The sequence below is a fragment of the Phyllostomus hastatus genome, unplaced genomic scaffold (assembly GCF_019186645.2).
Source record: "Phyllostomus hastatus isolate PE091 unplaced genomic scaffold, TTU_PhHast_1.1 phas_scaffold_387, whole genome shotgun sequence".
NCBI lineage: Eukaryota > Metazoa > Chordata > Mammalia > Chiroptera > Phyllostomidae > Phyllostomus > Phyllostomus hastatus.
Genome location: NW_025334027.1, coordinates 177,975 through 205,333, shown reverse-complemented (window position 1 = coordinate 205,333; position 27,359 = coordinate 177,975). Strand labels below are relative to the sequence as shown.

Genomic DNA, 27,359 nt, shown 5'->3' with positions numbered 1-27,359 from the left:
TCACGAGAGAACGCACACTGTTGTGAAGGGAGAGCAGCTGAAGGGCCCCTGGTGAAGAGACAAAGTGGGTGTGGGGTCCTGAGATCCACAGAAGTGCTGTGTCCCCAGGGCAGCAGCAGGGGTGAGGGAGGTGTTGGAGAGGAACAGCTGACCCTGCTGTATCCCAGAATGCTCAGGGCCCCTGCCCTGAGGACTTCTGAACCTCCCTCCCACAACTCTTGACTTTCAGATAACACGCCCTCCCTGGGACAAGACATGGTGCTCCCTCTTTGTTCAGGAAGGTGTCCTTCTTCATCTCGTGTGCTGCCCTCATGATGGCAGAGGCCACCTGCACCCTCTGGGAACCAGCTGTGTGTTTGCTGTAAAAATGTTTAGTGTCTTTCTGACCTATGGTCCAGTGAGGAAGTTTGAGACACATCCTTAAGGGACACATTGTTCCAGATTACTGTGGCTGTGTGGTGACATACCAATGACACAACTTTACCTTGTAGTGGTTCAGCCCAGTGGGTTTCTTGTGGAAACAGGGAAGTTAAACAACTGTTCCTGTAGAAGAAGGCTTGGGTCAAGGGTCTTCTTCTCCCAAATACCTACCATTGACCCTCCCCAAGCCTCTTCATTTCTCACTGACCCTAAACAGTGGCCAGAAGCCTCTCACTCAGCCCTAGTCTCTTGCCAGGTGGCAAGGACCCGTTCCCTGGGACCTGGCCTGCAGGATAAGTTCACCTTCTAGGTCATACTTGGTTCAGTACTGGGATCAGAGCTGGTTCCTGGGGAATAGGTGGGTGGGAGGCCAGGGAAAGAAAATTCATGCTGATGCAACCCCTGAGTCTGGATGAGTAACCCTTCATCCCGGAGACGTCATCAGATGCTACACACACACAGAGGCACACAAAGATAAATGTCCAGGGTTTTATTGAGAAAATGGAGAAATGGGGAGTTTTTGAGACCAGCCCAGCCTGAGCAGACAGGGGCAGGAGTCCCAGGGATACAGTGGAGAGCTAGGGATTGGATGATGTGGCTGAGCAGAGTCCCAGGATATGGGGGCTCAGTGTCCTAGGAACACTCTGAGGGGACCACTGTCTTCTCCACAGTGCTGCCTTCGTGGGTCACCTGGCAGCTGTACTGGCTGGCAGATTTCCACTTGCTGGCTGACACGCTCAGGTAGCTGCTGGCCGCATACTTGTTGTTGCTCTGCTTGGAGGGCTTGGTGGTCTCCACGCCCTGGGAGACGGGGCTGCCATTTTCCTTCCAGGCCACTGTCACGGCTCCCGGGTAGAAGTCACTGACCAGACACACCAGTGTGGCCTTGTTGTTGCCGAGCTCGTCAGTGGAGGGCGGGAACAGAGTGACTGAGGGTGCGGACTTGGGCTGACCTGTGGGGCAGGAGAGGGTCAAGAGGTCAGATGTCTAGAGGCCACTGTGGGTCCGAGGGACCTTGTCAGGAGCAAAAGTTTGCCCTGTTTCTAAAGCAACTTTCTGTTTTCCTGAGAAACCAGGAGCCTGGACAAGTGCCATCATCTGTCTTTGGTTCTTCTTCTGTCCCTGAGACAACTGACAGTCACATGCTTGGCTGTGTTTTTGCCTGATATTCAGACAGGGCTTGTTCTTCTCTTTGTTCCCAGAGAAGATAATATGGGCTGTCTGAGAGCCTCTGGGGCCAGTCTCTGTACATTTCTGACCTGAACCTTCTGTGTCTGGATCTTACGGTCATTGTTCAGAGGGTCCTGTTTTTCCTGTGTAATCTCTCTCTCCTGGACCTTCTCTGACATGGCAGGCCTTAGGTAGTCAAAGAGAAGCCTTTCTGTCTGTCTTCAGGTCTCTGTCCTTGTACATTTGTCACAGCCCCTGTGCACTCAGCCCACTGGTCATGCAGCCATAGTCTCATGGTATAGAGTGTGCCCTTCCTTGGGTGAAGTTAGTCCTGTAGAGACCAAGGCCCACCTTGTCCTCATCCCCTGTCATTGCATGACCCTTCCTCCAGCACCTTCCACTGCCCTCTGTGTTCTCTCTCCTGCAGGGCTCTCCCGTCCCAGTCTGGTCAAGGACCCTGCACGGCAGCTGTGTGCCAGCCCCATCCATTCCTGCATAGTTTCTGAGGATGTGACCAGAAGTCTCATCCCTGAGGATCCTCCCTTATCTTTTGACCTGTGGAAATCTATCCTTGGCCTTGAAGGTTGAAGGGTCCTTCTAAGAGTGTATGTGGTCACCCCTTGAGGACTACTTGTCCTGTCTTCCCCTAGAAAGAGAACCCCTGGAAACAACACCAAAAATATCTGTTACACCAGAGCCCAAAAGGGAACTCAGGACACAGCGCATCAGGAATGTATCCTGACCCTGGCAGCCAAGCAAAGAGTCTATGAGTCAATCTGTCCAGTTTCTTCTGTCCCTGGTGTCAGAGCACAAGGTCTGATAGTGACCATGGAGATAAGCAGTAGAGTAAGAGGAGGGAGAGGAGGAGCTCAGGGTCCCAAGATTTGAGATCCTGGCTGAAAGCTTGGCTATAGACTGAGACTAAACTCAGGAAAGGAGCAGAAAATGGCACAGAAGTGTGGGAGAGTGGGGAAGGATGGGGAAGGAGAGACTCACCTAGGACGGTCAGATGGGTCCCTGAGCCGAACACCCAACACTGTGACACAGGCTCATACAAAAACCTCTGTGGGAGGCCCTGCTCCACCCCTGAGCCCCCCACCTGCAGCTGTGATGGAGGCAGCCTGGGCCTGGGCCCCAGCCTGCTGTCTGCTCTGCATGGGGCCCAGAAGCCCCCACCCCAACTACAAGCTGCAAGAAACAACAAGACTGATCACTCTAGGTCTGAGGAGTAGGCTGCCTGGAATGCCAGGTTTTGAAATGTAGCATCTGGGATCTCTTGTCTCCATGACCTTTTTGAGGACCTGAGACGGGTTTCTTAGAGGCATTTTTGTCAGGAAGGAGTCAAGTTCCATGTGAATGAGCAGAAGTTCTCCTCTTTCAGGGGTTTGGAGTGTCTTGCACCCCCACCAGGGAGGAGCATGACCCTGGGAGAACAGTAGCCAAGTGAATGCATGTACAGACCCCCAGCCACATCCTGAACTCTCTGTCTCTTCTTGCCAGGGGACATGGGAGTTTGGGATTGCCCCGAGGGAATGCTCTGTTTGTACTGCAAGCAATGCCAACCTTTCCTCACCAGGAACTTGGGAGTCTCTCCTTCTTCCACAATCAGGTTCTATAGGATGAGGGTCTAGTGGTCCTGAATGCTACATTCATGTGCAGGGCACCCTAGGAGGGTGGATTCCAGCCCTTGGTTCAGAAAAGCACAGGGAGCAACGATCATCTTGTTATCCATATGCAGGAATCATGGATGTTCCCAGGTCGTGTCAGGGTCCCCAGGAGCCCCCTGCAGGGTCTCTCTAGCAGAGAAGTTCCCTCATTGCGACCACATTGCCATGGACACTAGAGGAAAATTGCCTTGTATTGGCAAAGCAGATATAGACACATCTGTGGTTTGCCATTGTTTTTATGTGTTAATTGTCCCCTTAGGAGGGCTGAAGGGAACCTTATCCTCATTTTGTGAAGTGGGAAATAATAGGAGAATCTCCACTGTCTCTTTTTTCACTAGAGAACACACACTCTGGGGTGAAGGAAGAGTAGCTGAAGGTCCCCAGGGGTTGAGACAAAGTGAGTGTGGGTCCCTGAGCTCAAGGGCTGTGCCCTGTCACTGAAGGGATGGCCCCTGCTGTGTCCAAGAGTGCAAAGGCCCCCTGCCCTGAGGTTTTCTGACTGGCCCTCCCTGTACTCATGATACCAGGGGGCACACTGTCTTTGCCACAGGACATGGTGCTCCCTCTGTGCCCAGAATGGTTCCCTTCCTCATCTCGTGTCTTCCCCTCATGGTGGCAGTCACCTGCTCCCTGCGGGAACCAGCTGTGTTTTAGCTGCAGGAGTGGTCACTGTGTCACTGAGCTATGGTCCAGTGAGGGAGTTTGAGATAGGTCCTCAGGGGACACATTGCTCCAGATTTCTGTGGCTCTGTGGTGGCAGGCCAATGATAAAACCCTCACATTGTAATGGTTCAACCCAGTGGGTTTCTTGAGGAAACAGAGAAGTTAAGCAGCTGTTCCTGTAAGAACAAGGCTTGGCTGAAGGGTTTTCTTCTCCCAAATTCCTGCCATTGACCCTCCTGGACCCTTCTCTTTTTCCCCTACCCTAGAAACTAGCCAGAAGCCTGTCATTCAACCCTTCTCCCTTGCCAGCTGACACAGGTGCTTGGGGCCAGCACCGCATGTCAAGTTCATTTTCTGGGTCATGGTTCCCCCCAGTACCGAAGTCACAGGTGGTTCCTAGGGAATAGGTGGGTGCGAGGCAGGGGGGCAGAATTTCATGCTGGAGCAATCCCTGAGTCTGGGTGAATAACCCTGTGCCCTGGAGATGTCATCAGATGCTGAACACACATGGAGTCACACAATGATAAATGACCAGGGTTTTATTGAGAAAATGGGAAATGGGGAGGCAGTGAGACCAGCCCAGCCTGAGCAGACAGGGGCGGGAGTCCCAGGGGTACAGTGGAGAGGTGGGGAATGGGTGATCTGGATGAGCAGAGTCCCAGAATGTGGGGGCTCAGTGTCCTAGGAACACTCCGAGGGGACCACTGTCTTCTCCACAGTGCTGCCTTCGTGGGTCACCTGGCAGCTGTACTGGCTGGCAGATTTCCACTTGCTGGCTGACACGCTCAGGTAGCTGCTGGCCGCATACTTGTTGTTGCTCTGCTTGGAGGGCTTGGTGGTCTCCACGCCCTGGGAGACGGGGCTGCCATTTTCCTTCCAGGCCACTGTCACGGCTCCCGGGTAGAAGTCACTGACCAGACACACCAATGTGGCCTTGTTGTTGCCGAGTTCGTCAGTGGAGGGTGGGAACAGGGTGACCGAGGGTGCAGACTTGGGCTGACCTGTGGGGTTGGGGGAGGGCAGGACGTCAGAGGCTCAGGATCCATCCTGGGAGTTCGTGACCACAGTCTAGATTTGTGTAGCACACACCCAATTTCAGGGCAAGGACCACAGTTTCATCTTGAGTCCCCTTCATCAGGTCAGTGATGGGAGGTGAGAATTCCTGTTGGGAAAATCTCAGGACCTGACTCTTGGGAGTGCTGGTACCCTTTTGCCCATCATTGGTCCTCAGGTCCACTGTCCTTATTTCCTACCATCCCACCCTCTGCTCCCGTGGTCTTGTGTCCTTTACCTCGAGAGCTCATCTTTCCTTAGAGAACGGGGACATCTACCCCTCTCACAGCTAGCTCCTAGCGGATTCCTCTGCCCAGTGTCTTCACAATGGGGCCTGTGTCTGTCCTGGGTTCAGACTGTCCTCCATATGAGGGATGGCGTATCTTGCTCACAGTCCCCGGACCCCATAGCTGCAACCCCTGCTCCACTGCCCACGGAGAACCCTTCAGGACCACAGAAGTGGGGAGTGAGGGGTGTTATCACTGCGGCCTCACTTTTAGGGGGTTACCTGGGTTTCCATGGAACATGGCTGTTCAGTTCTTAGCCTGAGTCTGGGACTGTTCTAAGAGGGACTTCCTGTCCTGTAAGCTTTACTGGGGGAACCTGACTGTCTGCTAGGCCAGCTCTGCCCTTGTCACCTCTCCCAGGAGGTGTTCCCAGCCTGTGTTCTGGGCACTTGTTCTAGGCTTTCTCTCCCAGTGGAAATAGGGGCTGGGCAGTCACTGGGGCCTGTCTGATTGTCTTGCACCTATTCTGTCTGGAGCTCCCACCACCCATTCTGTCAGGGGCTCCTGGCACTTGTTCTGTCTGTGGGTTTGGCCTATCTGGGGGAGGAATAAAGTTCCAGCACTCCGAGGCTGTCTCATGGGAGATCTCCCTTCCACTCTGTCTGCCCTGCGTCTATTCCTCCTCCTCCCCTCTAGGTCTCAGCGAGGAGCTTCTCTTATAGCCCCTCACTAACTGCCACTTACACAGAAGAGACAGAACTCGAGAGTGATATACATGCACCATTCAATGGACCCCTGCCTTGTACCCACATCCCACAACCCTGGATGACCATGGAGAGGCTCCTTCTCTCATGGCCCTTCAGCCCCTTAATTCTCCTAAGACCTCAGGCTTTGAGTTCTGAGGGACCAGCCTCCTGGAGGTTAGGAGGCAATGTCCCCTTGAGACAGATCTCTGGGCCACAGTGAAAATTGGCAGAAAACATCTTGTTCCCACCAGGTACCTCAGTAGTTAAGAGTTAGGGGGCTAAGACAGGTAGCCAAAGGTGGAAGTTCCAGAATGCCAGAGTGATTCCCACCCCATCTCAACCCCACAAATGAAAAAAGGAGAAAAAGCAACCCCAGTTTCACTCTGGACCCCAAGCAGATGGAGAAGGGGAGACTCACCCAGGACGGTCAGATGGGTCCCTCCGCCGAACACATAACACAGTGACACAGCCTCGAACATAAACCTCCTGTCACCCCTCCAGCCCCTGCCCAGGCCCACCTGCAGCTGCACGGGAGGCCCAAAGTCCAGCCTCCTTGTCACGCATGCTGATCGGGCAGATGGGGGGAGGGGGGCAGTGAGAAGGGTGGCCCTGAGGATGCAATTTCCATTCTCAGGAGCCGTGGGACTCCATGAGTTCTAGGCTATCATGACGTGGCATGGCAGAGAATGTGCTGGTGCTGAGTCAGGATTTCTACCTGTTTCCATCTTTGGGAAGGAGCCGTGTTCTGGCCCAGCCCCTGGCACACTGTCACTGTGGAATTGGCATGCAGGACTGTTTATACACAGCGGTGATGGAGCTGGGAGCCCTGGGGAGAGCTGGGAATTGTGGGGGGGTCCTGGATGCCATCACATCCCCAGCACATGAGGTCAAGGTGGGTCAGGGGTGGGAATGGGAAGTGCGTGTGTGGGAGTCTCACATTCACCCTCAGCATCCAGACCAGTGTGCGGAGACCCACTTTGTGGTGTCCCTGCCCTCAGCTGAGCCAGCCTCATTGGGACAGTCACTGAGTCCCTCCTGAGCAGTGTGGGCAGCTTCAATCTGTGTGAATCCATGGGCTGAATTAGAGGTGGAAAGGCCCCTTCAGGACCCCGCACAGTCAGGTAGGGGGTCACCTCTGCCAACACAGTGTTTTCTGTGAGCACTCAGAGTGTGAGTTTCTGAGCCCCCTCATACCCCCGAGTGACAGAGGTCCAAGTTCAGCAAAGTCACTAGCACAGGGTGCACCACCAGCCTTCCAAAGACATTGCAGCCCTGGGCTGAATGTGCATGTTGTGAGAGGGAACCCGACACCCAGGGGCTCAGCCCTCGTTCTTGTCTTGTACGTCATCTGCAGGGCTCACTCAAGGGACACACAGGCCTGGCGTCCTTCTCTGACAGCGTCAGGGCCACCGAACGCTCTCCCTTCCTTCCCATGCCAACCCTCTGCTGAAGGCCAGACTCCATCCCAGAAACTTCCTCAGGTTTCCCGTCTCACTCTCAACCTGGACCAGAGTGTCCCTGCCCTTTGTCTGGTCGCTGATTGTCTCTGGAGCCGGGACTGCAGTGAGCTGCCTCTCTTTGTTCATGTGCACCTGGGCTCCCGACTGAACACCTTCTCCCTGAACTTCTCCAGGCCTTCTCAGAGCGATGCCCTCTAAGGGCATCTTTGTACATGGACATGCATCTTAATGAACATCATGTGTGTAAGTGTACGTGTATGTGCACCTACACCTGTGTGTGTTACTGTTCTGATTTTACCCAAAGGAGGTGAACTGATTACTGAAGAGCCAATGGCCCATTCTTAGAATTTGACTCTTGACTTTGACAGAGGTGCAGGCAGGTCACTGAGATCACTGGACATTAGACCTTGTGGTGGGATGAGTGGCGGCTGGCCTGGAAAGGGATGGAGAGGGCAGGTCTGTCCTGTCTCTGAGGGGCCTCGCATAGAGCAGGGACCCTGGTGACACCTGTGAGAGGTGAGGGTCACCACAGAGAGTGTGAGAGTGAGCAACCAGGTCCCAGAGACTGAGGGTCCTGCGGTGAGAGTGTCAGTGAGGGACTGGTAACTGAAGCACAGCTCACGTCCTCACTGGGAGAGCAGGAGTAGTGGTGGTGGGGTCTATAAGCAAGAAGGGAGTTCCTAGCCTGTGAGGATGAGAAGCTTCCAGATGGGGTGGCGGGCCATGCAAGGCTTGTGAATAAGAAGAATGAGGATGCCCTAGAAAGGCGCTCAAGCCCGACCGTGGTGTCCACAGGGACCAAGCCTTGGGATTGGACATGGTCAACAGGAGAAAAGCAGCAGTAGGGAAGTTGTGAAGGGAGGGCTCTACTAGCTCATACTGCCCTTTCCTCCTTTCTGGAGTTTTCTACAGGCCCTTTAGGTTAGGAGTGAAATTGCCACTTAAGGAAACATGAAGGCTATTTCCCTGGACATGTTGCACAGGGCCAAGGGGTTGTGTCCAATTTGCTTTTGGTGGAGTTCTGGACAAAAATGAGCAAAGCAAAGATGAGCATAGAACATGATATCTGATTGACAAGGAAGATATTTTATTGAGAGATGCTTATGTTCAGGAAGAAGATGGATTGGGGTTCGGCAGAGAGATTTCTCCAGGGTCATGTGGTTCCAACCCAAGGAGTTGCAACGTGAGGGTCCTAGGAACACTCCGAGGGGACCACTGTCTTCTCCACAGTGCTGCCTTCGTGGGTCACCTGGCAGCTGTACTGGCTGGCAGATTTCCACTTGCTGGCTGACACGCTCAGGTAGCTGCTGGCCGCATACTTGTTGTTGCTCTGCTTGGAGGGCTTGGTGGTCTCCACGCCCTGGGAGACGGGGCTGCCATTTTCCTTCCAGGCCACTGTCACGGCTCCCGGGTAGAAGTCACTGACCAGACACACCAGTGTGGCCTTGTTGTTGCCGAGCTCGTCAGTGGAGGGCGGGAACAGAGTGACTGAGGGTGCGGACTTGGGCTGACCTGTGGGGTGGGAGGGCGGGAGCAGGAGGTCAAGTGTCAAGTTCAGAGGGCACTCTGCGTCTGAGTCTCCTTGTCATTGCACAGCACTTTTCTGTGTTCTTAAAGCAAGTCCCCACTCTCCTGAGTAACCCAGAGCTTGTGTGCCTGCCTTCACCTGTCCTGTTATCACTCTTCTGCCCCAGAGATGCCTGACTGTCACCCTCTTGGCTGTGCCTTTTCCTGAGAACAGGGTTTGTCTGTCCTTCTGCTTGTCCCCAGAGAGGAGGATATGAGCTCTCTGAGGTCCTCTGGGGCCAGTTTCTGTACATTTCTGACGTGAGACTTGTCTGCTGGGCTCCTGGGGTCTTTGTTTGAAGGGGTCCGTTTTTCTCTGAACTCTCTCTCCTGGACCTTCTCTCTCGTGATAGCAGCTTGGCTCGTCAAACAGACATCTTTCTATCTGCCCTCATTCTCTGTCCCTGCACTTTGTCACACCCCCTACACATTCAGGAAACTGGTCACACTGCTAGAGCCTTCATGCTGTAGGGTCTGCCCTTCTCTGTGTGAAATTTGTCCTGTGGAGCCCGAGCGGCACCCCTGTCCTCATCCCCTGTCATTGCATGACCTTTCCTCCAGCACCTTCTCCTCCCCACTGTGTTCTTCTGCGGCAGGGCTCTCCCATCCCAGCCTGGTGAAGGACACACGCATAGTTCCTGGCCCGTGATCAAAACCCCACATCCCAGAGGTCCTTCCATGAACTCTAAACCTGTGTGTCTCTAGCCATGGCCTTGAGGGCTCTGGGTCCTATAAAAGTCTGCATCTCATCACACCCTCAATAGTACTTATCCTCCCTTGCCCCTGAGATGGGACCTCTAGTAACCCCTAGAGATAAATCTCATACACAGGGCCAGAAAGGGAATGAAGAACAGAGGCCATCAAGAATCCGGCCTGAACCTGGCAGACACAGACAAAAGTCCACAAGTCATGCTGTCTCTTCCTCTGTCTCTGAGGTCAGAGTTGAAGATTTGATAGTGACCAGTGGAGGCAAGTAGGACAGTAAGAAGAGGGACAGGAGGAAGTCAGAGTCCCAGTAGCTGGGATCCTGGATGAAATCTTGGCTATTGCATGTGAAAGGAGTAGAATCAAGGGAAAATTTTCCAAGCTGCTGGGAGAGCAGGGAAGGACAGGGCATGAGAGACTCACCTAGGACGGTCAGATGGGTCCCTCCGCCGAACACAGCACACTGTGACACAGACTGAGACAAAAACCTCTGTGGGAGGCCCTGCCCCACCCCTGAGCCCCCCACCTGCAGCTGTGATGGAGGAAGCCCAGGCCTGTGCCCCAGGCTGCTGTCCTGTCTGCATGGGGCACACACACTCCCTCCCCCACAAGCAGATGCAGGGTGGGTGACACGGGGCATGTGCAGCAAGTGTTTTTGGACGCGATTCTCCCAAATGTTTTTGGTGTCCGACATGATGTCCCCCCTAGTTTCTACTGGGATTTGGGATGAGTTTGGCAGGCATTGGTGTCACTAGGCGTGGGTTTCCATGGCAATAGCAGGCACATGGCTTATAGGTGCTAACCACCCCAATTCCTTGGAAGGGGCATGAAGGGAGGGCAGAGTACAATTCCTCCCTCTCTACCTTCGCCTTCCAGGGAGAGGCAGGTGGCCTGTGTACAGAGTCCATTGGCCCCTTCCTATGTCCTAACCATCTAATCAGGAGTCCAGCCTTATCTTCTCTAGCGACAGCCTAGTGTGGGACTGCACTGTGTGAAGTCAGGGTGGTCATGCAGGAAATGGCTGACTTCCACTAGGGTCACCCTGCGAGTGTTCCCAGTGGTCCCTCAATCTGGTCTTATGTTGAGAAGGGTCTGGTGTTGGGGCCGTGGCTCTCCTTCAGTCAAAGGGGGACATGAGCAACACCTTGACTATGGCCCAAAGTCCCCTCTCTCCCTGAAGGGAACCTGCAGCAGTGGCTCATTTCATGCCAAGGGTTGGTCGGCCCAAGATGAGGCACATTATGTTGTGACCCAGAAGTAGGAGCCATAGAGATCCCTTGGGGTCATGTCAGGGCATCCAAAAGCTGCGCCACCACAGACTCCAATGGACACATGTCCACATTTGCAGCCACACTGTGGTCATTACTGGAGGATCATGGCACCGTGTTCACACAGCCGACACGTTCACACTGTGTCCCTTGTCACGTCACTCAGCAGCAATTGTTCTCCATGGCAGGAAGGCTGGGACCAATAGTCACTCTGTGACCTGGCAGACAACAGAGGATAGTCTCCATTTCTCCCTTCTTCCTGGTATGAAACTCACTGTGGGGTGAGGAGAGAGCCACTGAAAGCAATGACTGTAGGGCACTCACAGCAGGAGGTAGGCAGAACCGAAAATCCCCATGATGCATTCCTTCCTATCTGGTGGGTGAGTCATTAGACATGACAGTAGCTGAGGCCACTCAAAGGGGGTCAATCCAACTGTGCATCCCTTGGTTCAAAGTAAGCAACCAGACTGGGAGCAATTCTTCCCAAGTCCACCCTGGACCTTGTGAAGCCTCTGATGCCAGAACCACTTTGTAGAATTTGAAGAAGAGAACCCACCCAGGTACCATGTGGGGAGCCTGGGGACCTCACCCTGGCCCTGGCAGACTCTGCAGCTATACCCCTGCAGCCACTTCCTTGCAGGAAAATCGGGAGTGAATTGAGAGTTCCTTAGAGAGCCAACATCTGCCAATCATTATGTGAAACTACCCAATCTAGACATAGAGAAAAAACAAACGAAGAAACAAACAAACAAACATAAACAAATATAACGATACCCAAAATACAATCAAGGAAATACACTAGGATAACTATGAGCCATTTAATGAGAACATGTTTTTTGATATTCAAAAATTATCGATAATTTCTGTCAGGTATGATCATGATAATGTAGGTATCTCTGAGGACCATTCCTCTGAGCACCCTAACAAAATACTTACAGATGAAGAGTTACATCTGGAATTTGCTTCAACATATTGCATAAGATAGGACTTACTATGGTTTTGTAGGGTGAGCATGATGAGGGAATGGATGACTTTGGGGGACTTGTTGATAGAAACGTGGGGTCATTTGTATTCATCTGCCTTTTCATTCTTGTGTTCCCAGTTTTCCAAAATGAAAAACCACACAAAGTGAAAGGGAAATTGGTGTAACGTGGAGGTGACACTCAGGCCTTGTAGGAGCAGGGCCATCAAGATGAGAGAGAGCTGGGTGGCCCCTTCCCTGGAGGGACCTAAACATGCAGATTCAGGGAAGGGGTCAGACAGATGCTATGAGACCCTGGGATGCCCAACCTTCCTTCCACGTTTTCAGGTGTGATTGGGGCAGAGGTGGTTGTGATGAAGCTCCAAGGAGGCCCCTTCTTCTGCTCTGTTCTGCCTCCAAGGCTCCCTGCCCTTAAGTCCCTGGGTCTGGGCTGCTGTGGACACCCAGCAGCTGTGGTGAGGGTAGCTGCATGTCACTCAAGAGCTGGAGGTCCACACAGGGAGGCCTGGGATCCTGACAGCTGTGGCCTGGGAGTCTGCTGGGCCCTCACATCTGTGAGCTGAACACATATGCCTCAGGGCCTGGGGGGGAGGGTGTCTCTGACAGCAGGCTGCAGGTGCACCAGGGGCTGAGCACAGTGAGCAACAACTGAGGGGTGTGGACAGGGGCCTGAAACCACCCAGTCACCATGGAAAGAGGACCTTGCTGTACCCCCCAACCACACACACTTTTCCCTGAGCCAATCTGCCCCAATCTAACTTCAACCCCTCCTCTGAAAGTGGCCCCTCTCCTGATGTCTTTTCTGCACCCAGGACAGTGTCCTTTCTCAGTGACTCTGTTTTCGAGCCTCCCACTCATGCAGGCTGAAATCCTTAGCTGTGTCCATCAGCCCACCAAAATGAGCTCTCTCCCTGACCGACTTCAGATGTCCACACTCTTCATGGTTATGGTCCCTTAGCTCCTGGCTAGGGTAACCTAGATGTTGAACTTGATCCTCAAAACATCTGAACATAAACTCCTCAGCTGTGTGTTTCAGGCTCAACTATCACCCTCCTCATTGCTCCCTGATTCTTCCTCAGGGCCCCCAGTTCCCTGTTATTCAGCCCTTCTCCCTTCCCAGGTGACAAAGCCTGCATCCAGGGATCCTGCCAGACAACAAGTTCCTGCTCAGGGCCAGGCTTCCCATCAGCACACAGAGCTCACCTGCTCCCTGGGGGATTGTGTGGAGGGACAATGGTCAAGACGAATCTGTGTCATAACTACCCCCTCCCTTAATTACTGACCCTTTAACCTAGAGACCCATCCAGACACAGAATGCACATGACAAGGCTACGATAGATGATCAGGTGTTTATTATGGAGAAGTAGGAGAGGCGGGGGTGAAACTGGACAGGTTTCACCCCCATTAGAGCTGATTGGGGATGGACAGAGTCTGTGGATTACAGAGGAGAGGTGTGGAATGGGCCACTTGGCTGAGGAGGATCCCCGAATATGGGGCCTCGGTGTCTTAGGAACACTCTGAGGGGACCACTGTCTTCTCCACAGTGCTGCCTTCGTGGGTCACCTGGCAGCTGTACTGGCTGGCAGATTTCCACTTGCTGGCTGACACGCTCAGGTAGCTGCTGGCCGCATACTTGTTGTTGCTCTGCTTGGAGGGCTTGGTGGTCTCCACGCCCTGGGAGATGGGGCTGCCATTTTCCTTCCAGGCCACTGTCACGGCTCCCGGGTAGAAGTCACTGACCAGACACACCAGTGTGGCCTTGTTGTTGCCGAGCTCGTCAGTGGAGGGTGGGAACAGGGTGACTGAGGGTGCGGATTTGGGCTGACCTGTGGGGTAGGAGGGTGGGAACAGGAGGTCAGGTGTCAAGTTCAGAGGTCAGTCTGGGTCTGAGGGTCCTTGCTATGCACAACAGTTTGCTGTGTTCTTAACACCAATCCCCACTTTCCTGAGAGACCCGGAGCCTGGACTCCTGCCTTCACTGTCCTTTGGTTCTTCTTCTCCCCGACTGACACCAGCCTGTCACCTTCTTCGTTGTACCTTTCCCTCATAACAGAGAGTGCATTCTGTTTGCTCCCAGAGAAGATGATATGAGCTCTCTGATATCTTCCTGAGCCAGTCTCTGTACCCTTCTGTGTTGGTCTTTGTTGAAAGTGGCCTTTTTCTCTGAAATCTTTCTCTTTTGAAACTTCTCTGACATAGCAGGTCTTAGGAAGTCAAAGAGAAGCCTGTCTGCATATCCTCACTCTTTGTCCTTGTACTCTTGTCTCAGCCCCTGCACATTCAGCTCATTGATCATACAGCTAGAGCCTTCCTGAGTTAGAGTCTGCCTTTCTTTTTGTGAAGTGTGTCCCGCAGAAGGCGACGGGTCCACCTTGTCCACATCCCCTCCCCCTGCATGAACCTTGTTCCAGCACCTTCTCCTCCCCACTGTGTCCTCTGTCCTGCAGGGCTCTCCCGTCCCAGTCTGGTCCAAGACACTGTCCAGCAGCTTTGTGCAGGCCCCCTCTGCCCCTGCATATTTCCTGGTCCTTGGTCACATCCCAGCATCCCTGAGGTCCTTCCCTTCACTCTACACCTATGTGTCTCTAGCCATGGCCCTGAGGGTTCTACTTCCTTCCACAGTCTACACATCATCACCCCACCAATACTACTTAGCCACTCTCTCCCCAAAGTTGGCACTCCTAGTAAGCCCTAGAAATAAATCTGGAACCCCAGGACTGGAAGGGGAACACAGAATGGAGCCTGTTGTGAATCCAGCCTGACCCAGGCAGACACACACAAGAGTTTACAAGTCACATTGTCCATTCCTCTGTCTGTGGGGTCAGAGCTGAAGGATAGTGACCACTGGAGGCAAGGAGGACATGAAGAAGAAAGACAGAAGCAGCTCAGGGTGCCCATGGTTGGGATGCTGGGTGAAAGGTGGCTACAGGATGTGACAGGACTGAGAAAAGACTGAAAACAGCAGAAAGTTTCCCAGCTGCTGGGAGAAGCAGGGAAGGAGGGGGAAGGAGAGACTCACCCAGGACGGTCAGATGGGTCCCTCCGCCGAACACACCACACTGTGACACAGGCTCATACAAAAACCTCTGTGGGAGGCACTGCCCCACCCCTGAGCCCCCCACCTGCAGCTGTGATGGAGGCAGCCTGGGCCTCTACCCAGGGCTGCTATCTGCTCTGTATGGGACCCAGAAGCCCCCACTCCTACTACAAGCCAAAATATGTAACAGGACCAGTGTCTCTGTGTGCTCATGCGCTGGCTGCCTGGAAAGCCAGAATCCAGAATGTAGGTGTCCTCTGGGATCCCGCTTCCAAATGAGCTCCAGCAGGACTGGGGGCAGATTTCTTGGAGCCATTTGGGTCATAAGCAGTCAGGTTAATGGGAATGAGCAGATGTTCTCTTGTCTGAGGGGACTGGAGTGTCCTGCATCCCAGCAGGGACGGGTATGACCCCGGAGAACAGTAATTGTAGGAATGTACCTGTGGACCTCAGCCCCACCATGAGGTCTCAGCCTCATCTTCCCTGGTGACATGCGAGCTTGGGATTGCCCCGAGGGATTCTTCAACTTGTATTGCAAGCAGTGCCAGCTCATCCTCCATGAGGAACTCTGGAGATTCTCCTTTCCCTCCACGCTCGTGTTTTAAGGGATGAGGGTCTGGTGGTCCTGAGTCCTACATTCATGTTCAGAGCACTCTGATCAGGGTGGGTTCCAGCCCTGGGTTTGGAAAAGCTCAGGGAGCAACCATCATATTGTTGTGTCTACACAGGAGCTATGCATGTTCCCAGGTCCTGTCAGGGTCTCAAGCTACCCCCTGCAGGGGCTCTAGCAGAGAAGTCCCGTCATTGAGACCACACTGGCATGGACGCTAGAGGAAAACTGCAGTGCACTCGCACAACCGATACACATAGAATGTGTCATTTGTCGTTGTTTTATGTGTGAATTGTGCCCTTGGGAGGGCTGAAGGGAGCCACGTTCTCATTTTGTGAAGAGGGAAATAAAAGAAGAATCTTCACTTTGTATTTTTCACGAGAGAACGCACACTCTGTTGTGAAGGGAGAGCAGCTGAAGGGCCCCTGGTGAAGAGACAAAGTGGGTGTGGGGTCCTGAGATCCACAGAAGTGCTGTGTCCCCAGGGCAGCAGCGGGGGTGAGGGAGGTGTTGGAGAGGAACAGCTGACCCTGCTGTATCCCAGAATGCTCAGGCCCCCTGCCCTGAGGACTCCTGAACCTCCTCCCACAACTCTTGACTTTCAGATAACACGCTCTCCCTGGGACAAGACATGGTGCTCCCTCTTTGTTCAGGAAGGTGTCCTTCTTCATCTCATGTGCTGCCCTCATGATGGCAGAGGCCACCTGTACCCTCTGGGAACCAGCTGTGTGTTTGCTGTAAAAATGTCTAGTGTCTTTCTGACCTATGGTCCAGTGAGGAAGTTTGAGACACATCCTTAAGGGACACATTGTTCCAGATTACTGTGGCTGTGTGGTGACATACCAATGACACAACTTTACCTTGTAGTGGTTCAGCCCAGTGGGTTTCTTGTGGAAACAGGGAAGTTAAACAACTGTTCCTGTAGAAGAAGGCTTGGGTCAAGGGTCTTCTTCTCCCAAATACCTACCATTGACCCTCCCCAAGCCTCTTCATTTCTCACTGACCCTAAACAGTGGCCAGAAGCCTCTCACTCAGCCCTAGTCTCTTCCCAGGTGGCAAGGACCCGTTCCCTGGGGCCAGGCGTGCAGGACAAGTTCACCTTCTAGGTCATACTTGGTTCAGTACTGGGATCAGAGCTGGTTCCTGGGGAATAGGTGGGTGGGAGGCCAGGGAAAGAAAATTCATGCTGATGCAACCCCTGAGTCTGGATGACTAACCCTTCATCCCGAAGACGTCATCAGATGCTACACATACACAGAGGCACACAAAGATAAATGTCCAGGGTTTTATTGAGAAAATGGAGAAATGGGGAGTTTGTGAGACCAGCCCAGTCTGAGCAGACAGGGGTGGGAGTCTCAGGCACATCCTACAGTGGAGAGCTAGGGATTGGATGATGTGGCTGAGCAGAGTCCCAGGATATGGGGGCTCAGTGTCCTAGGAACACTCCGAGGGGACCACTGTCTTCTCCACAGTGCTGCCTTCGTGGGTCACCTGGCAGCTGTACTGGCTGGCAGATTTCCACTTGCTGGCTGACACGCTCAGGTAGCTGCTGGCCGCATACTTGTTGTTGCTCTGCTTGGAGGGCTTGGTGGTCTCCACGCCCTGGGAGACGGGGCTGCCATTTTCCTTCCAGGACACTGTCACGGCTCCCGGGTAGAAGTCACTGACCAGACACACCAGTGTGGCCTTGTTGTTGCCGAGCTCGTCAGTGGAGGGCGGGAACAGAGTGACTGAGGGTGCGGACTTGGGCTGACCTGTGGGGCAGGAGAGGGTCAAGTGGTCAGATGTCTAGAGGCCACTGTGGGTCAGAGGGACCTTGTCAGGAGCAAAAGTTTGCCCTGTTTCTAAAGCAACTCCCTGTGTTCCTGAGAAGCCAGGAACCTGGACAAGTGCCATCATCTGTCCTTTGGTTTTTCTTCTGTCCCTGAGACAACTGACAGTCACGTTCTTGGCTGTGTCTTTCCCTGATATTCAGACAGGGCTTGTTCTTCTCTTTGTTCCCAGAGAAGGTAATATTCGCTGTCTGAGTCCCTCTAGGGCCAGTCTCTGTACATTTCTGACCTGAACCTTCTGTGTCTGGATCTTACGGTCATTGTTCAGAGGGTCCTGTTTTTCCTCTGAAATCTCTCTCTCCTGGACCTTCTCTGACATGGCAGGTCTTAGGTAGTCAAAGAGAAGCCTTTCTGTCTGTCTTCAGGTCTCTGTCCTTGTACATTTGTCACAGCCCCTGTGCACTCAGCCCACTGGTCATGCAGCCATAGTCTCATGGTATAGAGTGTGCCCTTCCTTGGGTGAAGTTAGTCCTGTAGAGACCAAGGCCCACCTTGTCCTCATCCCCTGTCATTGCATGACCCTTCCTCCAGCACCTTCCACTGCCCTCTGTGTTCTCTCTCCTGCAGGGCTCTCCCGTCCCAGTCTGGTCAAGGACCCTGCACGGCAGCTGTGTGCCGGCCCCATCCATTCCTGCACAGTTTCCCGGGATGTGATCAGAAGTCTCATCCCTGAGGATGCTCCCTTATCTTTTGACCTGTGGAACTCTGTCCTTGGCATAAAGGGTTGAAGGGTCCTCCTAAGGGTCTATGTGGTCACCCCTTGAGGACTACTTGTCCTGTCTTCCCCTAGAAAGAGAACCCCTGGAAACCTCTACAAAAAAATCTTTTACACCATGGCCCAAAAGGGAACTCAGGACACAGCGCATCAGTAATGTATCCTGACCCTGGGAGACACAGAGAGGAGTCTATGAGTCAATCTGTGCATTCCTCTGTCTCTGGGGTCAGAGCTGAAGGTTTGATAGCATGGAGACAAGCAGTAGAGTAAGAAGAGGGAGAGGAGGAGCTCAGGGTCCCAAGATTTGAGATCCTGGCTGAAAGCTTGGCTAACGGGTTAGACTAAACCCAGGAAAGGAGCAGAAACAGCAGAAAATGGCACAAAGGTGTGGGAGAGTGGGGAAGGATGGGGAAGGAGAGACTCACCTAGGACGGTCAGATGGGTCCCTAAGCCGAACACCCAACACTGTGACACAGGCTCATACAAAAACCTCTGTGGGAGGCCCTGCCCCACCCCTGAGCCCCCCACCTGCAGCTGTGATGGAGGCAGCCTGGGCCTGGGCCCCAGCCTGCTGTCTGCTCTGCATGGTGCCCAGAAACCCCCACCCCAACTACAAGCTGCAATAAACAACTAGACTGATCACTCTAGGTGCTGAGGAGTAGGCTGCCAGGAATGCCTGGTTTTCCAATGTAGCTGTCCTCTGGGATCTCTTGTCTCCATGACCTTTTTGAGGACCTGAGACGGATTTCTTAGAGGCATTTTTGTCAGGAAGGAGTCAAGTTCCATGTGAATGAACAGAAGTTCTCTTCTTTCAGGGGTTTGGAGTGTCTTGCACCCCCACCAGGGAGGAGCATGACCCTGGGAGAACAGTAGCCAAGTGAATGCATGTCCAGTCCCCAGCCACATCCTGAGCTCTCTGTCTCTTCTTGCCAGGGGACATGGGAGTTTGGGATTGCCCCGAGGGAATGCTCTGTTTGTACTGCAAGCAATGCCAACCTTTCCTCACCAGGAACTTGGGAGTCTCTCCTTCTTCCACAATCGGGTTCTATAGGATGAGGGTCTAGTGGTCCTGAATGCTACATTCATGTGCAGGGCACCCTAGGAGGGTGGATTCCAGCCCTTGGTTCAGAAAAGCACAGGGAGCAACGATCATCTTGTTATCCATATGCAGGAATCATGGATGTTCCCAGGTCGTGTCAGGGTCCCCAGGAGCCCCCTGCAGGGTCTCTCTAGCAGAGAAGTTCCCTCATTGCGACCACATTGCCATGGACACTAGAGGAAAATTGCCTTGTATTGGCAAAGCAGATATAGACACATCTGTGGTTTGCCATTGTTTTTATGTGTTAATTGTCCCCTTAGGAGGGCTGAAGGGAACCTTATCCTCATTTTGTGAAGTGGGAAATAATAGGAGAATCCCCACTGTATCTCTTTTTCACTAGAGAACACACACTCTGTGGTGAAGGAAGAGCAGCTGAAGGTCCCCAGGGGTTGAGACAAAGTGAGTGTGGGACCCTGAGCTCAAGGGCTGTGCCCTGTCACTGAAGGGATGGCCCCTGCTGTGTGCAAGAGTGCAAAGGCCCCCTGCCCTGAGGTTTTCTGACTGGCCCTCCCTGTACTCATGATACCAGGGGACACACTGTCTTTGCCACAGGACATGGTGCTCCCTCTGTGCCCAGAATGGTTCCCTTCCTCATCTCGTGTCTTCCCCTCATGGTGGCAGTCACCTGCTCCCTGCGGGAACCAGCTGTGTTTTAGCTGCAGGAGCGGTCACTGTGTCACTGAGCTATGGTCCAGTGAGGGAGTTTGAGATAGGTCCTCAGGGGACACATTGCTCCAGATTTCTGTGGCTCTGTGGTGGCAGGCCAATGATAAAACCCTCACATTGTAATGGTTCATCCCAGTGGGTTTCTTGAGGAAACAGGGAAGTTAAACAGCTGTTCCTGTAAGAACAAGGCTTGGCTGAAGGGTTTTCTTCTCCCAAATTCCTGCCATTGACCCTCCTGGACCCTTCTCTTTTTCCCCTACCCTAGAAACTGGCCAGAAGCCTGTCATTCAACCCTTCTTCCTTCCCAGCTGACAAGGGTGCTTGGGGCCAGCACCACATGTCAAATTCATTTTCTGGGTCATGGTTCCCCCCAGTACTGAGATCACAGCTGGTTCCTAGGGAATAGGTGGGTGGGAGGCAGGGGGGCAGAATTTCATGCTGGAGCAATCCCTGAGTCTGGATGAATAACCCTGTGCCCTGGAGATGTCATCAGATGCTGAACACACATGGAGGCACACAATGATAAATGACCAGGGTTTTATTGAGAAAATGGGAAATGGGGAGGCAGCGAGACCAGCCCAGCCTGAGCAGACAGGGGCGGGAGTCCCAGGGGTACAGTGGAGAGGTTGGGAATGGGTGATCTGGATGAGCAGAGTCCCAGAATGTGGGGGCTCAGTGTCCTAGGAACACTCCGAAGGGACCACTGTCTTCTCCACAGTGCTGCCTTCGTGGGTCACCTGGCAGCTGTACTGGCTGGCAGATTTCCACTTGCTGGCTGACACGCTCAGGTAGCTGCTGGCCGCATACTTATTGTTGCTCTGCTTGGAGGGCTTGGTGGTCTCCACGCCCTGGGAGACAGGGGCTGCCATTTTCCTTCCAGGCCACTGTCACGGCTCCCGGGTAGAAGTCACTGACCAGACACACCAGTGTGGCCTTGTTGTTGCCGAGCTCGTCAGTGGAGGGCGGGAACAGAGTGACTGAGGGTGCGGACTTGGGCTGACCTGTGGGGCAGGAGAGGGTCAAGAGGTCAGATGTCTAGAGGCCACTGTGCGTCCGAGGGACCTTGTCAGGAGCAAAAGTTTGCCCTGTTTCTAAAGCTACTCCCTGTTTTCCTGAGAAGCCAGGAGCCTGGACAAGTGCCATCATCTGTCTTTGGTTCTTCTGTCCCTGACACAACTGACAGTCACATTCTTGGCTGTGTCTTTCCCTGATATTCAGACAGGGCTTGTTCTTCTCTTTGTTCCCAGAGAAGATAATATTCGCTGTCTGAGTCCCTCTGCGGCCAGTCTCTGTACGTTTCTGACCTGAACCTTCTATATCTGGATCTTAGGGTATTGTTCAGAGGGTCCAGTTTTTCCTGTGAAATCTCTCTCTCCTGGACCTTCTCTGACATGGCAGGTCTTAGGTGGTCAAAGAGAAGCCTTTCTGTCTGTCTTCAGGTCTTTATCCTTGTACATTTGTCACAGCTCCTGCACACTCAACCCACTGGTCATGCAGCCAGTGTCTCATGGTATAGAGTGTTACATTCCTTGGGTGAAGTTTGTCCTGTGGAGACCGAGGCCCACCTTGTCCTCATCTCCTGTCATTGCATGACCCTTCCTCCAGCACCTTCCACTCCCCACTGTGTTCTCTCTCCTTCAAGGCTCTCCGTCCCCATATGCTCAAGGACACTGCATGGCAGCTGTGTGCGGTCCTCCTCTAGCCCTGCACTGTTCCCCTGGCTGTGATTAGGCATCTCATCCATGAGGATGCTCCCTTATCCTCTGACCTGGGTCACTCTAACCTTGGCCTTGAGGGGTGAAGGGTTCTTCTAAGAGTCTACTTGGTCACCCCTTCAGGACTGTTTGTCATGTGTTCTCCTAGAGAGAGAAACCGTAGAAACCTCTCCAAAAATCTGGTACACCAAGGCCCAAAAGGGAACTCAGAACACAGGCATCAGGAATGCATCCTGACCCTGGGAGGCAAGCAAAGAGTCCAGGAGTCAATGTGTCCATTCCTCTGTCTCTGGGGTCAGAGCACATGGTCTGACAGTGACCATGGAGACAAGCAGGACAGTAAGAAGAGGGAGAGGAGGAGCTCAGGGTTCCAAGGTTTGGGATCCTGGGTGAGAGCTTGGCTACAGGCTGAGACTAAACCCAGGAAAGAAGCAAAAACAGCAGAAAAGTGCACAAAAGTGTGGGAGAGTGGGGAAGGATGGGGAAGGAGAGACTCACCTAGGACGGTCAGATGGGTCCCTCCGCCGAACACCCGACACTGTGACACAGGCTCATACAAAAACCTCTGTGGGAGGCTGTGCCCCACCCCTGAGCCCCCCACCTGCAGCTGTGATGGAGGAAGCCTGGGTCTCTTCCCTGGGCTGCTGTCTGCTCTGCATGGGGCCCAGAATCCCTCACCCCTAGATCAAGCCACAACATTTAACAGGACATGTGGCTCTGTGTGGTCCTGAGCTGGCTGCTTGGAAAGCCAGGATCCAGAATGTAGTTGTCCTCTGGGATCCCTTGTCTCCATGTCCTTCACCAGGATTGGGGATGGACTTCTTAGGAGGCATTGGTGTCTTAAGGAGTCAAGTTCCATGTGAATGAGCCAAAGGTCTCTTCATTTAAGGGTTTGGAATGTTTTGCACCCACAGTAGGGAGGAGTATGATCCTTAATAGCTGTATCCAGGTGAATGCATGTACAGTTCCCAACCACACCCTGAGGTCAGCCTCATCTTCCCTGTGGACATGCCAGTTTGGGATTGCCCCAAGGGATTCTTCAGCTTGTACTCAAGCAGTGCCAGCCTGTGCTTCATGGGGACCTCTGGAACCTGTCCTTCTTTCTCCACAATGAGGTTTCATTACATGAGGATCTGGTGGTCCTGAACCCTATAGTCATGTTCAAGGCACCCTTTCAGGGTGGGTTCCAGCTCTGGGTTTGGAAAGGCACAGGGAGCAATGATCATGTCATCTGTATGCAGGAGCCATGGATGTTCCCAGGTTGTGGCAGGGTCCCCAGGAGCCACCAGCAGGATCTAACAGAGAAGTTTCATCATTGAGACTGCATTGCCATAGACACTAGAGGAAAAGTGTAGTGTACTCGCACAGCAGGATACAGACACAATCTCTCATTTGTCATTGTTTTTATATGTTAACTGTCCCCTTAGTAGGGCTGAAGGGAAACTTATCCTTATTTTGTGAAATGAGAAATTAAAGAAGAATGTCTATCTACTTTTACTAGAGAACACACACACTCTGAGGTGAAGGAAGAGCTGTTGAAAGTCCCTGGGGGTTGAGCCAAGTGGGACTCAGTGGGGCCCTGAGCTCAATGGCAGTGCTGGGTCCTGGAGAGGGAGGGGCTGACCTGGATGTAGCCCACAGGACCCCTGTCCTGAGGACTTCTGACCTGATCGCTCTCTACTGCTGAATTCCAGGGGACACACTATCCCTGGGACAGGATATGGCACTCCCTCTGGGCCCAGGAAGGTGCCTTTTTAATTGCATGCCCCGCCCTGGTGAAGGCAGACACCACCTGCTCCCTCCAGAAACCAAGTCTGTGTTTGCTGCAGGAGCGGTCAGTGTGTTACTGAGCTATGGTCCAGTGAGGGAGTTTGAGACAGGTCCTCAGGGGACAAATTGCTCCTGATTTCTGTGGCTCTGTTGTGACCAGCTGATGACAAAACCCTCACCTTGTAATGGTTCACCACAGTGGGTTTCTTGAGGAAACAGAGAAGTTAAACAGCTTTACTTTCACAAGAAAAAGACTTGGCTCAAGGGTCTTCTTCTCCTAAATTCCTAACTTGAACTCTTCGGGACCCTCTTCATTTCTCCCTGACCGTGAAAAGTGCCCAGAGGCCTCTCACTCAGCTCTTCTCCCTTCTATGGTGACAAGGACCAGTTCCCTGGGGCCAGGCCTGCAAGTCAACTTTATCTTCTGGGTCACAGCTCCCCCCAGTACTGAGATCACAGCTGGTTCCTAGGGAATGGGTGGGTGGGAGGACAGGAAAAAAGAATTTCATGCTGCACTGACCCCTGAGTCTGGGTGAGTAACCCTTCATCCTGGAGATGTCATCAGATGCTGAACACACATAGAGGCACACAATGATAAATGACCAGGGTTTTATTGAGAAAATGGGAAATGGGGAGGCAGTGAGACCAGCCCAGCCTGAGCAGACAGGGGCGGGAGTCCCAGGGGTACAGTGGAGAGGTGGGGAATGGGTGATCTGGATGAGCAGAGTCCCAGAATGTGGGGGCTCAGTGTCCTAGGAACACTCCGAGGGGACCACTGTCTTCTCCACAGTGCTGCCTTCGTGGGTCACCTGGCAGCTGTACTGGCTGGCAGATTTCCACTTGCTGGCTGACACGCTCAGGTAGCTGCTGGCCGCATACTTGTTGTTGCTCTGCTTGGAGGGCTTGGTGGTCTCCACGCCCTGGGAGACAGGGGCTGCCATTTTCCTTCCAGGCCACTGTCACGGCTCCCGGGTAGAAGTCACTGACCAGACACACCAGTGTGGCCTTGTTGTTGCCGAGCTCGTCAGTGGAGGGCGGGAACAGAGTGACCGAGGGTGCGGACTTGGGCTGACCTGTGGGGTGGTAGGGGAGCAGGAAGTCAGGTGTGTAGTTCAGAGGCCACTGTGGGTCAGAGGGTCCTTGACATACACAACAGTTTGCTGTGCTCTTAACGTAACTCGCCACTTTCCTCAGAGAGCTGGAGTCTGTACACCTGTCTTCACCGGCCCTTTGGTCCCTCGTCTGCCCCACTGACACCTGACTGTCACCATCTGGGTTGTATCTTTCCTCATAACAGGGTGTGTCATTCTGTTTGCCCCTTGAGAAGGTGATATGAGCTCTCTGATCTCTTGCGCCAGTCTCTGTACCCTTCTCTGGTGGGCTGTTTGGATCTTTGTTCAAAGGCTCCAGTGTTTCTCTGAAACATCTCTGGACCTTGCATGTTATGGTAGCATCTTGGCTAGTCAAACAGATGCCTTTCTGTCTATCCTCGGTCTCTGTCCTTGTACTTTTGTCACACCCCTCACACACTCAGCTCACTCATCATAGAGTTAGGGCCTTCATGCTGTAGAGCCTGTCTTTCTTTGTGTGAACTTTGTCCTGCTGTTACCGAGGGGCCCACCTCATCCTCGTCCCCTCTCTGCATGACCCTTCTGCCAGTGCCTTCTCCTCCCCACTGTGTTTTCTCTCCCTCAGGCTCTCCCATCGCAGTTAGTAGAGGACACTACATGGCAGCTTTGTGCAGGCCCCCTCAGTCCTTCATATTTCCTGGCCTCTGATCATAACCCCACAGTCCCGAGGTCCTTTCCTTAACTCTACACCTGTGTGTCTCTAGCCATGACCCTGAGGGTTCTTGTTCCTTCAAAAGTCTGTATGTCATCAAACCCTCAATACTACTTACCCTCCCTTCCCCCAGATGTGGGACCCCTAGTAATCCACAGAAGTGATTCTGGAATCCTGGTACTCGAAGGAGAACACAGAACAGAGCCCGTCATGGATCTAGCCAGACCCAGGCATACAGAGGGGAGTCTACAAGTCACTCTGTCCATTCCTCTGTCTCTGGGGTCAGAGGTGAGTGTCTGATAGTGACCATGGAGACAAGCAGGACAGCAAGAAGAGGGAGAGGAGGAACACAGGGTCCCAAGGTTTGAGATCCTGGGGGAAAGTTTGGCTACAGGCTGAGACTACACCCAACAAAGAAGCAAAAACAGCAGAAAAGTGCCCAAAAGTGTAGGAGAGCAGGAAGAGGGGGAAGGAGACTCACCTAGGACGGTCAGATGGGTCCCTCCGCCGAACACAACACACTGTGACACAGACTCAGACAAAAACCTCTGTGGGAGGCCCTGCCCCACCCATGAGCCCCCCCACCTGCAGCTGTGATGGAGGAAGCCTGTGTCTGTGCCCCAGGCTGCTGTCTGCTCAGCATGGGACACACACACTCCCTTCCCCCACAAGCAGATATAGGGTGCGTGTCATGGGCCACGTGCAGCAACAGTGCTGTGGAAAGGAATTCTCCCAATTCGTTTTGGTGTCTGATGTGAATTCCCCACTACATCTCCTTGGATTTGGGATTAGTCTGAAGGGCATTGCTGTCACTGAATAGGTTGCCTTGACAATGGATGACGCATCTCTCATAGGTTCAAATCATCCAAATCTCATGGAGACATAAAAGGAGGGCAGAATACATCCCCTCCTATGTACCTTCCCCTTCCTGGGAGAGGCATGTGGCCTGTGGACAGAGTCTATCGGCCACCTCTTATGTCCCCAACCATCAAACAGGGGCCCAGACTTATCTTTTCCAGTGACAGCTTAGTTTTGGACTGCACTGACTGAAGTGAGGGTGGCCTTTTAGGAAATGGCATCCTTCCTTTAGGATCACCTTCTGAGTGTTCTCTGTGTCCCTTAACCTGGTCACATGTTGAGAAGGATCTGGTGCTGCCATTGTGGCTCTCCTTCATTCAAAGGGGGACATGAACAGCACTTTGACTGTGGCCCTAAAACCCTGTTGCACTGAAGGGAACCTGCAGCAGTGGCTCCTTTCAGGCCAAGTGTTGGTCTCTCGAGGATGAGGCACATTATGTTGTGACCTACAAGTAGAGCCATAGAGATCCCCCAGGGTCATGTCAGGGCATCCAGAGGTCCTCACACACAGATGTTCCCCATGGACAAATGTCCAGCATTTGCAGACACACTGTGGTCATTGGTAGAGGACAATGGCTACCTGTTCACACAGCAGACACGTTCACACTGTGTCCCTTGTCACGTCACTCAGCAGCAATTGTTCACCATGGCAGGAAGGCTGGAACCAAAAGGACGTTCTGTGACCTGGTGGACAACAGAGGACAGTCTCCATTGCTCCCTTCTTCCTGGTGTGAAACTCACTTTGGGATGAAGTTAGCGCCACTGAAGGTGCTGACTGTGGGGAACTCACAGCAAGAGGAGGGCAGAACTGAGAATTCCCAGGATGCATTGCTTTCCTACCTGCTGGGTGAGGCATTGCGCAGGACTGTAGCTAAGGCCACTCCAAGGGGTCAATGCCACCATGCCTCCCTTGGTGCAAAGTAAGCAATCAACCTGGGAAGCAATTTCTTCCCAAGACCAATCTGAATCTTGTGAAGCCTCTGATGTCAGAACCACTTTGTAAGAATGTGAAGCAGAGAATCCCACCCAGGTACCATGTGGGGAGCCTGGGGACCCAATCCTGACTCTGGGAGACTCTGCACTACCAGCAGCTCCAGAGCCACAGCCACCTCCTCCCATGAAAACCTGGAGCAAATTAAGAAACACGTGGAGAGCCAGCATCTGCCAATCACTATGTGAAACTTCATCCAATCCATGTAGAGAGAGAAAAAAAACAAACAAACAGATAACCAAATATAACGATACCCAAAATTCAATGAACTACGAGCCATTAAATGAGAGAGTGTTTTTTGATATTCAAGAATTATTGATAATTTCTGTCAGGTATGATCATGATAATGTAGGTATC

General features: G+C 53.0%; 2 protein-coding genes and 2 gene segments (V, D, J or C); all 4 read right to left on the bottom strand.

Annotated features, from left to right (window-relative positions):
* Window positions 1-895: 895 nt before the first annotated feature.
* On the bottom strand, window positions 896-3,812 carry LOC123806575. The segment is given in 3 exon segments: window positions 896-1,373; window positions 2,587-2,778; window positions 3,782-3,812. Coding segments are annotated over 3 exon segments (543 nt in total).
* Window positions 3,813-4,444: 632 nt separating this feature from the next.
* LOC123806648 overlaps window positions 4,445-27,359 on the bottom strand; it is a 125,591-nt gene continuing 102,676 nt past the window's right edge. The window contains 2 exon segments of the V gene segment in view: window positions 4,445-4,921; window positions 6,365-6,403. Of these exon segments, the coding sequence occupies window positions 4,602-4,921; window positions 6,365-6,403 (359 nt within the window).
* Window positions 8,472-16,798, bottom strand: LOC123806574 (immunoglobulin lambda-1 light chain-like). The gene is made up of 4 exons (XM_045819778.1): window positions 16,792-16,798; window positions 13,491-13,753; window positions 10,101-10,209; window positions 8,472-8,918 (listed from the first exon to the last, which is right to left on the bottom strand). The coding sequence occupies exons 1-4, from the start codon at window positions 16,796-16,798 to the stop codon at window positions 8,599-8,601; spliced, it is 699 nt and encodes a 232-aa protein (XP_045675734.1). The 3' UTR covers window positions 8,472-8,598.
* Window positions 16,846-24,312, bottom strand: LOC123806573 (immunoglobulin lambda-1 light chain-like). The gene is made up of 5 exons (XM_045819777.1): window positions 24,132-24,312; window positions 20,802-20,887; window positions 20,624-20,734; window positions 18,545-18,586; window positions 16,846-17,326 (listed from the first exon to the last, which is right to left on the bottom strand). The coding sequence occupies exons 1-5, from the start codon at window positions 24,310-24,312 to the stop codon at window positions 17,009-17,011; spliced, it is 738 nt and encodes a 245-aa protein (XP_045675733.1). The 3' UTR covers window positions 16,846-17,008.

Excerpts from the sequence above, each read along its gene's own strand:
- LOC123806573 (XM_045819777.1), bottom strand. The coding sequence starts at position 24,312 with ATGGCAGCCCCTGTCTCCCAGGGCGTGGAGACCACCAAGCCCTCCAAG. Across the intron at positions 20,888-24,131 it reads GACAGTGGTCCCCTCGGAGT|GTCAGCCCAAGTCCGCACCC; the intron begins GTTCCTAGGACA and ends CCTGCCCCACAG. Across the intron at positions 17,327-18,544 it reads CCCATCTGACCGTCCTAGGT|CAGCCCAAGTCCGCACCCTC; the intron begins GAGTCTCTCCTT and ends TGCCCCACAGGT.
- LOC123806574 (XM_045819778.1), bottom strand. Across the intron at positions 10,210-13,490 it reads CCAGCCAGTACAGCTGCCAG|CTGCAGGTGGGGGGCTCAGG; the intron begins GTGACCCACGAA and ends CCTCCATCACAG. Across the intron at positions 8,919-10,100 it reads GACCCATCTGACCGTCCTAG|GTCAGCCCAAGTCCGCACCC; the intron begins GTGAGTCTCTCA and ends CCCACCCCACAG.